We start from the raw sequence: 13123 nt of genomic DNA, 5'->3' as shown, positions 1-13123 counted from the left end.
GTCTTGGACTATTTTCAGTAGGCCAGCCACTCTTCGGAAGCTTCACCACTGTTTTGTTCATTTGTGGATAATGGCTGTCATCATGGTTTGCTTGAGTCCAAAAACCTTAGAAATGACTTGTAGCCCTTTTCAAATTGATAGATGTCAATGACTTTGTTTCTCAGCTGTTTCTTTAAATTGTGGCATGATGTGTTGCTTCTTGAGACATTTAAATCTACTTCACTTTGTCCGACAGGTTATATTTGACTCTTTGATTCACCGTGCTGGCAGCAATCAGGTCTGGATCTGGCTAGAAAAGGGGACATTTGTTTTTTTGTTTTTTTGATGTAGGGCCTGTTAGGTTTGGATATCTCTTTTTCCTCCCTTTGATAAATGGAATCATGAATTAAAAACTTTTTTTTATTTAGTCGGGTTATCTGTGTAAAATAATGAAACTCTCCCAGTGACCTGAAACAGTTAAGTGTGAAAAAATACATTAAAACTATAAAATCAACAAGAGGGGAAATACTTTTTTACAGTACCGTAAAGTGCTACATCTGACTATAATTTAAGGTCATTTTTTAAAATCTACAAGGTGCTGTTACATAGTTTAGTTTATCTAATACCACTTCAATTGATTTTCTTTGATTGTCTCGGTTTTTTATTTGTATTTTTATTTTTTTACGCAAATGGCATTGACAGCTCTGCAGATATCCGTAAAATGTGGTGAAAAATACATGTGATACAAAACAACAAAGTGAAATGTAATGGCACAATGGGTGAAGTGTGGTTACATTGTGAGAGCTTTAATCTCTAGATAAGGTGTGCTGGATGGCTTAAGATAAGGACTATGTGGAAGCACTTTCAAGGAAGGAGTCCTTGACGGCTTTGAAGCCTGTATAAAAGGACTTGGCAACTATTAAACTGGCATTGGGAGTGACTCAATAAAAGCGATGTTTTTTGGTGGGAGAATCAGATATATCTGAATACTGAGTGCTGGAGACACCCAGCTTTTCTAGGAAAAGGGAGGTACCTGACATCTCTGAAAGCTGGGTGGAGGGATATGGCAAGTTCAAAACAGGGGAGGAGAAGAAATCTGGCTTCTTTGAAGAAGAAGGGGAAGGGAGCTCTGATATGCCTGTGCGGAGGGTGGAGGAAATTCTGACATTTCACGGCAATGGTTGAAACGGGGTTCTCAACTGTGGTTAATTCTGTTAAACTGTCTTGAGGAGGACTGCAGGAGGGTTCAGCTGTACAACTGCATCTCTTGAATATGGGATTTGTTCTTCTCGAACAGCGTGGAGCAAAGTTTTAAACTGTGTCCAACAATATTTATGTCATACTTTTCATGGTAGACTATTGCATCAAGTTTATAGCTTTAACAAACTTTTTGCATTTATAACAAACACTATAAATGCAAAAGTATTGCTCTTGTTGTTCGTCTACTTTTGAACTGTATTCAGTTTAAACTGTAGGAATTAAAATGTTTAATTAATGAGCTTAGTATTAAGGATGGACTTGAACAATGAGTTAATCTGAATTAACTGACTCAGTTGATTAGCACGCCAAATAAAAGCCTTTTTGTTCGTGTGTATTTTTGTATTTTTCAAACATCTTCGTGCTCATTGTTGCCAAAAATTGAAGCTAGTGTTGAAAACAGCAGTTGTCTATGGAAGAGACAAACAAGAATTATCAGAGGCAGAAAGAGGGACACAAGGACAATCATCACCACTGGTTGGAACAAATTTGTTGAGGCAGCAATCTTGAAAAGGTGTCGGGGAGCACAGAGTGAGAGGGTGTTTACTGCGCTGAGAGTCTCATTTCTCTTCAGATACTCACAGCAGTCGAAGTACAAAAAGCAAAGTACAGACATGAAAAAAAAAACCATATCAAAACTCACGTTTGAAGATATAAACTTGTAAACTATAACTTATAAAATTTACTTTGTTGCAAATATTACAATAACAGATATCTCCAGCTGATTTTTTGGGGTTATTTTTAACGGTTCCCTCTCTGTCACCTAGATGAGTTCAAGTCATTTCTGAAGAGGCTGCCCTCCACTCATTTCCTGCCCATCAGCAGTGTGCATCTTCTCTGGGGCAGCGACTGGGATTTGCAGGCCCGCTACAGGCTTCTTCAGAGTTCCCTGGAGGTGCAGCGACTGAAGATCCAGCGCACCGCCCGCAAGCTCTTCAGCCTCAGCATCCGCTGTCACCACAATCCCAACCACCAGATGCCTAGGGAGAGGTGGGTAAAAAGAAAAAACTTAATTCAATGTTCTGTTCAAAATTAGCTATGAATTTACTCGGACAAGCCTAAGGTGCCTTTTCTGGTCTTGATATTTTTGGATATCTGCTTTTTTTAAAAGTAAAAGAAGATATTAAAATGTATCTTACAGAGGAGTGACATCTTTCAGAGAAATTTCCCTTTTGGATTGATGTATGTGTTCTCTTTTATTTGGTGCTCCTTGAAGCGTGCACAGTGAGGATGACATCCATTATACATTTTAACTTATGGTTCTGTTGTTTCTGTCCATCAAGTCAACTTAGTGCTGAGGCTTGCACATGCCGAAAACACTCTACCTCACTCTTGTATTTCACTTTGCAATCTAAAAGGGGGAAAAAAAATAGCTGTGGGAGTTTTCTTGATAGGTCATTGCACACATCTGTCACCACCTACTGCAGTTGCAGCTTAAGAGCCTTGCTGCGGATGTGCCATTGTGTCAGCGCTGCATGAAATGCCAGGAATTTTCAACCATCCACTCTAGCAAATATCAGAAAACACTATGCAAAATATGCAAAGTTCCTGGCTTCCACATGAAACACCCCCAAAACTGTTATGTGTAGGGGATGTCACCACATAAATGGAAACAGAATCTGTAAAATATTCATTTAAGTGGTCTGAAAATGAGCCGCTGTCAACTGTCACTGACAGAAAAAGAGCACACCCACATTTGTGCGTGAGAGTTGGCAAAGGTTTGTTCTGAAGTGTTATCAAAGAGCTGCAGTATGCGCTTCCCTGTCCATGGAATATGCATCAAGAGTGCCTGATGGCACTGGAAATAAGAGCTGCATGTTTATTTGCTTGCTTGTGTAAGACAACTTTGCATCAGATGGAGGAATTATTTGGTTTTATTATAACCGTGTGCATTTGCACTACATATATATAACAAGATTAAGATTTTCCTTTACGTTAAGATATTACCAACAAGGACTCCAGTCCTTCCATTTTTCCCCATCAAACTATAACAGATAATAAGTCAATGAAGGGACTGAGGCAAAGTTGAAGGCTTGTGTGTTTAAGATGTGTTCCAATGCATCTTCATGTCAGTGAGGCTGTGAGTTGATGAAGATGTGGGAAAAAAACTATATTGCTTGGTCCCAGAGATGAAAAACTGGTGCATCAGGATTCGAAATGACAGCAACACACATCCCTTGTGAGAGATCATTTGGCCCTTCTCTGGTTCATACTGTATATCAGACCCCCAGTGGGAAGGATCCACTCGCTACTTTGCATTATTCTACTTTGAGAATAGTGTTCCTCAACTTCTGAGATATTTTACTGAAGAAGGAATTGTATTTGAACAAGCTTGCTTTTAACCCAGAATGTTTTTAACCTTACTAAACTATGATTCAGTGTAACAAAGGTAACACTTGATAGTACCCATCATCAATATGTAACTGATAAATTAAGGTTTACAGTTAATATTTATTTAGTGTCAACAAACAAACTGATAGTTCATTACTAATTTGTAAAATGAGAACCATCTCACTGATTATTGTATTGCTAAAAGTGAAAGGTTAACAAATCCTATAAACATTATTTCAGCTGCTATTAAGTTAAAGTTTACAATTGTTTAAAAGCACATGAGCAGGTGGCTGGAAGGAGAGAAATCACAAGACTGTGAACATGTATAGACCTGGAATTGCTTTTTCCACTAACTTCTATTGTATTTCTTTTTTATATACATCTATTCATGGTTCACTTTTGCTTTTCTTTAGTTTAGTTGGTTGGTTAAGGAAAAGATCATGGTAAATGGTTTTTAACCCTGCATGGCTTAAGATTATCTAGTGCATTCAGGCTTCACTTTTGTTCTTTATCATGGCATATAAATCTTCATTATGAAGCCTTAATAACAGTGAAGTGCATAAAATTGACAAAAAATATACTTCAGTTGTTACTGTCACTGTCAGGATTATGAAGCAATCCCTAATACATTATAACTGATAATATATAATTAATAATTAAAATTTGTAGCACACAAATTAACAAGTAAGCATAAATTCGAACCTCGTAAATGACTATACATTCATTCTGATTTTATAGTCTGTTAACAATTAAAACAAATGGCACACTGCTGACAAAAGTTTCATAAACTACTTTTTAATATTGAGCATTATGAGGTGCTACCTGTTGTTGGGAAGGAGAAATACAGCAATGTGACAGCAGAGTTAATGCTATTAAATTACAAGTGTCTCAGTGAAAGAAAGATTAGAAAGGGAGAAGGGAAATCATTCTATTAGATTTGTTAACGCTAATAAGATAAATCTAATATCAGTATCTTAGCTGCAAATACCAATATGTAATACAAAGATGATATTAGATCGTGAATTTCTGAGAGGGCTGTGGCTGTGTGCTTTTTGCAATATGGTGGAGTGAGACAAAGGGAGATTAGAAGTGAAAAGGTGAAGTAAAATCTGTAATCTAACTTGGGATCATGCAAACATTCATAGTGCAGAAATAAATGCAAACATAACACATTCAAATATAAGTTAAAGGAGAGGGGAATATTTATCTATAGCTGGTGATAATCAGTCTGAAAGGATGAAGGTATACTTATTTCTGAGTCCAGTTAATTATAATGAAAACTTGTTAAGATTAACTTACCAAAAAATATAATACATTTTGATCTGTGTTGTCCCTTTACTAGTACTTACTAAATAAACCCAAAGAATAAACACATTTATACATACAAAGACAGGAAAATGAATACATCTGTTTTGTTAGTAACATATACTGAATATCTGATAGGAATTTTATTTGATATGACGGACGAGTTTATAGAATATACAATACTGTGCAAAAGTCTTGACCCAATGCTCATTTGTTTATTTGGTTGGAAAACAAGAAACACCTGGAGCAATTTATTGAAACATGTAAACATGAAAATACCGTAAACAAGGCAAAATAGAGTTTGTATTGTTGTACAGTTTTTAACACACCTCAACCAGGCAAGTTTTCTAATGTTTAAGCAGTTTTCAAAAATAGTCCTCCAGGCTTCCTGAAGGAAATTCCAAGGCTCTTCTTCGAATGTCAGCTACCTTTTGTTCCATTTTCTGTCAAGCTGTTCCCACACTGCTAATTTTGAGGTCCAGGCTCTGGAGAGGCCAATCCTTGACTGTTCTGTTGTGTGTTGATCTATCCAGGTATGCTTTTACTGCATTAGCAGTGTATTTGGGATCAATGTCACGCTGAAAAATGAAGCTGTTGCCAGTCAGATGTTTTCAGATGGTATTAAATGGTGAATTAAAATCTGATGGTGCTTTTTTGTGTTCTGTGGTGTTGCCAAGATTCCCAACACCACTGACTGAAATGCAGCCCCAAGCCATTCAGTTTGATTTAATTCATCGGAGTTTGATTCAATTCAATTTTATTTATATAGCGCCAAATCACAACAACAGCTGCCTGGAGATGCAAACCATGACATAGCCTCCACTGTGTTTTACATATGGCTGTAGACACCCACTATTCTACATCTTTCCTCCCTGAATCAAAAATTTTACATTTGGATTCATTACTCCATCAGACCTGTTGCCACTGATCTTGTGTAATTTGGCATGCCTCAGCCTTTTCTCCCTGTTTCCCTCCTGAAGAATGGCTTCTTGACAGCCACCCTTCCACTGAGGCCATTTCTGATGAGGCTTCAGTGACCAGTAGCTGGATCAGCTGAAGGGCCAGATGCATCTCTCAGGTCCTGTGTCTTTGCTGGATTTTTTTCCTATTTCTTAGGGACATGGCTTATAGCTGCTGTTCATCTCCTGTAGACAGTTATAAAGTGAAATATTTCTCCGAAATTGATACATAAAATAAAGGTCCAAGTACTAAATTGATCGGAAAAGTAGGCAATGTCCACAGATACACTTTGAAAGACCTTCAGGAAGCCTGAAGAACTGTTGCTCAAGACCAGTTTCTTGAAGGCAAAATGTGAAGAAATGAAGAGTTGCTAAGGACTTTTTCCAATATACAAATTTAGAGTTTATACAGATTTTTGACACAGGTATAGTATTTTACGAAAATAAAGGCATTCTTATCAAAATAACACAGACTCAAAGATCCTGGGTGTTCCACCTGCATGGTCTTTGTTGGGTTTGTTTTCTGACTCTAGTCAGAAGTATTCTTTATTATATCTGGTATTCTTTATTTTACTCTGCCGTTTTGACCAGATATTGTTGTTCCTTTTCGTCTTTGTCTAACTCATTCACCAACTTCTGTGTTCAGGCCTCTACAGTGTCCTTCAGGAAAGAAATGCTATGTATCACTGTATGTTGATGAGGGATTGCCATCTATCTATCTATCTATCTATCTATCTATCTATCTATCTATCTATCTGGAGCTCATTATAGAGAAATCAAAGTATGTGCTTCCATTGTTCTCTTTGGTTGATCTTTTCTTGTTATGGTATCACTTGTGGCAATGTCATATATCATTGTCAGTACTTAAAATCATTTACTTGTCAAACTAACCTTGACCAGCAATACTTTCTGAAATCAAAATTCAGATTTCATCTTCTACAGTCAGAAAAGAAGTTCCAGTACTGTCAGGATGACAAGGAAGGATGTCTGAGGGGGGGCAAAGACAAGACAGGAATATCAAGCAATTCTTTCCACCAAAGGGAAATAACCGGCCCTATCTACTAAAAATTATGTCCCTATCCAACCCGAAGGCACTGTAAATTATGCTGTAAAGCAAACACATTTTCTAGTCTTATATCAGATCAATTGGAATTAATATTATGAATGTGTCTGTTTTAACTCTTGCAATGATCTTTTCCACAACCCAAAAAAGTACATTTAGTTAATCAAAAACAGCAAGTGAAAATGCAATGTAGAAGTCAAACAGTAATACAAAATTACGTGAAAATAGTAATAGTCCTACCGAGGAAGATGAGCCCAAGTTACCAGGGTGAAATTATGCCTCACACATGCCTCATTCACTCCATCAAATCCTCAGGGTTCTCTTTAATATGGTGGCCTTTTGTTGGAGAGAAAATATACTTTTTTTTCCTGATGAGAATTTAACATGTATACATTTTAACTTTAAGAGCATTTACTGGTGTGTGTTCTTTTCGCTGTTCTTGTCACACTAGATTGAGATTAAAATTTCCTGATCACTGCTAATGCTCTTATGCCTTGTTTCTGTCTTTTGCCTCTTTAGATCTGTGATGCAGTGGCTCAACAGGGTTCAGTCTTTCCTGTACTGCAATGAGAATGGGTTTTGGGGGACCTTCCTGGAGAGCCAAAGGACGTGTGTGTGCCACACAGGTGTCACACTGTGCCAGCGACCCATACCGTGTGTCATAGGTGGAAACAACAGCTGTGCCATGTGCAGCCTGGCAAACATCTCACAATGTGGCTCATGCAACAAGGGCTACAAGTTGTATCGTGGTCGCTGTGAACCTCAGAATGTGGACTCAGAACGCAGCGAGCAGTTCATCAGCTTTGAAACTGATCTGGACTTTCAGGACTTGGAACTCAAATACCTGCTACAGAAAATGGATTCACGTTTGTACATTCATACTACTTTCATTAGTAATGAGATACGACTAGAGACATTCTTTGACCCACGCTGGCGTAAGCGCATGTCCCTGACTCTCAAAAGTAACAAAAACAGGATGGACTACCTCCACATGATAATTGGTTTATCAATGAAGATCTGCCAGATGCGAAACAGCAGCATTGACCCCATGTTCTTTGTTTATGTCAACCCATTTAGTGGTAGCCACTCTGAAGGCTGGAGCATGCCCTTTGGTGAACATGGTTACCCACGCTGGGAAAAGGTACGGCTGCAGAACTCCCAGTGCTTCAACTGGACTCTTGTACTGGGTAACCGGTGGAAGACCTTCTTTGAGACGGTGCACATTTATTTGCGTAGTCGTGCCAAGGTCCCATCTGGCCTCCGCAATGATACAGGACAGGGCCCGGTGGACCTTGCAGACCCTAACAAGCGCCAGATCTACATAAAAATCTCTGATATCCAAGTTTTTGGTTACAGCCTGCGCTTTAATGCAGACTTGCTTCGTAGTGCTGTGCAGCAGGTTAACCAGTCATACACGCAAGGTACACAGTTTTACTCCTCCTCATCTGTTATGCTCCTCTTATTGGACATTAGGGATCGGATAAACCGTCTAGCGCCTCCCTCTGCACCTGGCAAACCCCAGTTGGACCTCTTCTCTTGTATGCTAAAGCATAGGCTCAAGCTCAACAACAGCGAGATGATTCGAGTGAATCATGCATTGGACATGTACAGCACAGAGATATTAAAACAGTCTGATCATCTGACTGCTAAACTCTGTTGAACATTCACATAAGGACAGCAAATTTAACAGAAACACCCGACAAATGAACTATGGGGGTATATTACTCTTACTATTTTTTTTCTCTTTTTCATTTTTTGACCTTTTCTGCCTTTTGATGTAATATTAACTTTGTAAGCATAATTCTTAAAGAGAAAAAGGAAAAGGCAGTGATGAAAAGCTTTTCTGGCATATAAAGAAGACTACTGAAACAACTATAAGGACTGTATCATATTTGTCCCAGCATGTCTGTAAATCCCTAAAAGAACTTAAAATGAGAAAGAGACAGAAAAAAACAACAAAACAAAACAAAAAACATGAAATTTATGTACTGGTAAAAAAGAGGCCTTGATTTTACTCTGAGGGATCAAAGGTTATATCTGAAACTGCCATTCTTTATTGAAAAAAAAGGAAAAAAAACATTTTTAAAAGAAATAATGATAACACAAGGGCAGACCAGATATCACTTCATTCTAGCTAATGAGCTAAACGACAGTTTAATATTCAAAATGTTTATACATCGTAAGGATTAAGTATCCCTAGTGAGTAAGTAGTCAACACATTACTGATAGACTTTATTACATTTCAGACCCACGGTGAATCTGCATTGCTCTTTGTGAGTTATGAGGCACTCTGTCATTGTTCTGACACATAAGGCACACAGCAGGGCAGTAATGGATAGTCATGTCAAAACAAAAGCCAGCTGTTTATATATACATATGTGGTTGAATGTGTGTGTATGTGAGAGTGTGCGCTTGTGTATATCCTTTTTATTATTATTATTATTATTATTATTTGGCTTGATGCTTATTGCTGTTTGTTAATTGAATGTGTCATTTGAGATTGACTCCAGTGTTTGCTGATTCTTGCATTTGGAGCGCTTCTTCCCGTGTTTGAAATTCAAGCTGTGTTTTCCACAAGGCAGTACCTCCTGGTGCGTGAGTGCAATATTGTGGTCTGAAGATTTAACAATCAATGCTATTTTGTACAGCTTTGCAAAATGTACATGTTGTGACTGCTGATTTGTGGAGCTTTTCAGCACCAAGAGCAAAATGTAAGCATTCATCATTCAGGCACGTTTGCAAGACAATTTAAAGCCATACACTTCCCTGAGGTAGACATAAAGTAAAGTAAGTTCATAACCTTTATTCACTTCATAACACACAGAAAAAATGTTCAAGTTATATGTTTTTGTTTTAGTCCCTCAGCTGATTTCAGATAAGAGCACAGCAAAAGGGAAGTTGACAGAGGAGAGTGTATATTATATTGAATAGGAATGTCTTGTAAAGCCATTGATTTTTCATGTTGTTACACAGGGGGAAAAAAAAAAAGAAAAATATGAAGAAATGGTTGAATACTAAAGTATAAAATACCCTTTTGGCAGTGTTTAATCTGTACGCTTTTGATGGCCACGTGTATAAATGTCTGTTTTCCTTTTGCAATATGAAATCAATAACATTTTTTGCATGTTGCTGGAAGCATCAACAACTCTCATCATCCAAATGAAATATAAAACACTACCTATGTATTAATGGTCAAACTTTATTTGGGTAATCCAATGCTGAAATATTTCTACTACTGTTAACTTTTTGTAGGTCTAGTCCTTTGCTTGGATGTTTGTTAACGAAGATGTTGTACAACCAAGTTGGTCTGGCCATTTTCGGGAGTTCAAACTTTAAAAAAAAAAAACGGGGGACATTGAGTAGTTGCTGTCATCTAAGCCAAACTCTGTAAAACAAAACAAAAACAACAAAAACATTCCTCCCGGTGTAAAAGCTGTCAAAAATCCATATTTTTCCAAGTGTTCCGCCAACGTTAATATTATTTTTTTTATGTGCTAGTCTCTTGATGTAGATAGTTTAGCAGTATTAGTACTTTAGTTCAATTATATGTTATTTTGACCTAACTTGGTTCTTACATTGTAATGACACTAGTCTATGGGGTCAGTCGTAAGAGTGGTAATGAGTAATGATTTTCATCTGGGTGACAACGACAATGAAGGTGTAATTCCTAAACCAAGCCCTGGACTAACGTGTCATTACACTTACTCAGCTTCAGATTTCACTGCTTTCAGAATTCCAACTTGAATAGTATCAGTATCCCATCTAACTTTGTTTTACAAAGATTACTCGTATGTTTTATTATTATGTTGCCAGTCTTGTGAAGCATGTTTATTGCCTGGGAGGTGCTTTTTCTTTTTTTTTTTAATCACAACTTACTATAAAGCATTATTACAAACTAAAATTACATTCAGGAGATATGATTGTTAATAGCAGAATAGGCTGATTTGTATAAGTTTGGATAACAACAGCTCAGCTTGTCAGCCTTTGCTCTATTTTGGTGAATTAATCGAGGCTGTGTCATAAAAACAAGTTGCATGTTGTAGTACTAGGTCAGTTAGTTCATGTTCACATGGTAATGGTGTGTTCAGAGCAAACTCAAGTAGAATCACATATGTTCAGAATTTACCAGAATCTCATAATTCAGTCGACTGTTCTCCAAGGTTTATTTAACTTTTTCAGTTTCTGTATAAAAGAAGTTAAATCATATAACTCCAGATGCCCATACATAGCAACAATGGACTAGGCATCTATTTGTGATTGTCAGTGATGTCAGGAGAATATCATTATTGACATATTTTCATGCACGTGGAAAACTAGGCAAATATCAAACAGAGCTGAGGCTGACAAGATGATGCCCTAAAATGGCCCTATATATACACATTTCTTGATTGTTTAGCATCATTATTGGACTATCCAAATGAATTGTCTCCATTTCATTATTATTATTATTATTATTATTATTATTATTATTATTATTATTATTATTATTATTATTATTATTAAGTGCCTGTTATTGATCCCTTTAACATGTTTAGACCTGGAGTAAAACTTTGAGATATTAAACAGAAGAATGACACTGAATTACTTTCAGAATTTAAGACCATAAATGTTGAAATATACTCTTTTAATGTCCTCCTGGCAGCTACGCCGTCAGGTGTGCGCATGTGGGGGAGCTGACCACCAGACAGAGACAACAGATGACTCAAAGTAATGGTGGATATTTATTGTCTCCTGCTGTACAATATGTCTGTAAATATGAACACTGTTACAGTAACAATGCTCTGCTACAGTAACAATATTATAAAATATAACAGTATTGAAAGGGAATACAAAGACTACTTCAAAAAGGCCCTCCATTTGAGTACATTAGCACAAAGTACAGGGCACTCATGTCTTATGTATCTAATTAGAATCATGATCATTTATGACTGTTTTTATATTGTCAAAGTGTATATTAAAATTTAGTTTTGATCCACTTGCAAGATCCATAAAACAAGCACATTTTCTTGTATGGCATTATGCTACCACAGTGTTGCTTATTGTATATGTATCCATGGATATGTCTGATAATGATTTTTACACCTAATACCTTGCCTATGTACTTATTTTGCTATTCTTTTGGGATCATTATCAGCTTATTTTAAATGAATGTTTCATATAATAATCTATTTCTCATTAAAATGCTATATTTAATAAGAAGAGCAATGCTTGTTTGTACAAATTTCCTATATGAAGTATTTCGCGCATCTTTAAAGTAACCTAGTTTTGCCATAGTTGCAATGGTAAATGAACGGCTGGCCAATAAGTTATTTGTTTGGCTACATTTTTATTTTTTTGTTTGCTTGTTGGTTGACCTCAGTATTTTTTTCTCTTATCATACAAATCAACCTGGTGTGTTCATCTGCTGAACCACTTAATAACTGTATGTTTTTGTAAAAGCATTCCTGTGGCTAAAAGTGGTGCTAACACAAAGTTGATAGAAAATGTTTTGGGTTTTATTTGTTAAAGGCCTCTGTGAGACCACACAAAAGCACAGAAGATGCAGTCTCACTTTTTATTTCAAAACAAAGAAAACTTTTAAGGGTATAATATTGTGTTTTGTATATATTTATTTAGTTTTCTTTGGTCTTTTAAAAGTACTTTAAGAATTTTGTAGTACAATAAAACTTCTGTGATAATCTTGAAAGAAAGGCAGATGTGAAATGTAAAAGCGAAATCAGAGATCAAATGCAACATGATATTTGAATGCAGCCTTTTGTGATATTTAAAACTCCTCTATAGCTATATCATTTCCTAAAGGATGCTAATACAAATAAAGACAATAGTGCTTCAGGCATTGTTTTAAGGATACAGAGATTTTATGAAAGTCTAACTTTATTTGACCTTTAAGAAAAAGTTCAAAGTAATATGATATTTAGAATCCTTATACATCCCTTACACATGCTTATATGTTTTCACTGCAAACAATGGTAGTAAGAAACATAGCATTATTACCTCTTTGACCATCAGATCTATTGACCTTAAAGGAGAGGTCAAAGGTGACATGATATGACACGGGGTAAAAATGCATTACAAATACATGTATTTACAAAATTCTAAACATAGAACTAATTAGTGATAGGCTCCAAGTCCTTGCATTTAGTGGTTCACTTTAATATAAAAAGGAGTGATAATAATGGTCTTTAAAGAGCCAATAGTTTGCTTTGGGACACTTTACATTTAGTTTATT

General features: G+C 36.4%; 1 protein-coding gene across 1 annotated transcript in view; it reads left to right on the top strand.

The window, feature by feature from the left end:
• brinp1 (bone morphogenetic protein/retinoic acid inducible neural-specific 1) overlaps positions 1-11982 on the top strand; it is a 106598-nt gene extending 94616 nt beyond the window's left edge. The window contains exons 7-8 of the mRNA XM_031754632.2: positions 2004-2226; positions 7414-11982. Of these exons, the coding sequence (XP_031610492.1) occupies positions 2004-2226; positions 7414-8554 (1364 nt within the window). The 3' untranslated portion in view covers positions 8555-11982. The remainder of the gene's footprint in view (positions 1-2003; positions 2227-7413) is intronic.
• The last annotated feature ends 1141 nt before the right edge of the window (positions 11983-13123 follow it).

The sequence above is a fragment of the Oreochromis aureus genome, linkage group 7, assembly GCF_013358895.1.
Source record: "Oreochromis aureus strain Israel breed Guangdong linkage group 7, ZZ_aureus, whole genome shotgun sequence".
Taxonomy (NCBI): Eukaryota; Metazoa; Chordata; class Actinopteri; order Cichliformes; family Cichlidae; genus Oreochromis; species Oreochromis aureus.
The sequence above is the reverse complement of the archived record's forward strand: the minus strand, read 5'-3'. Positions and strand labels throughout refer to the sequence as shown.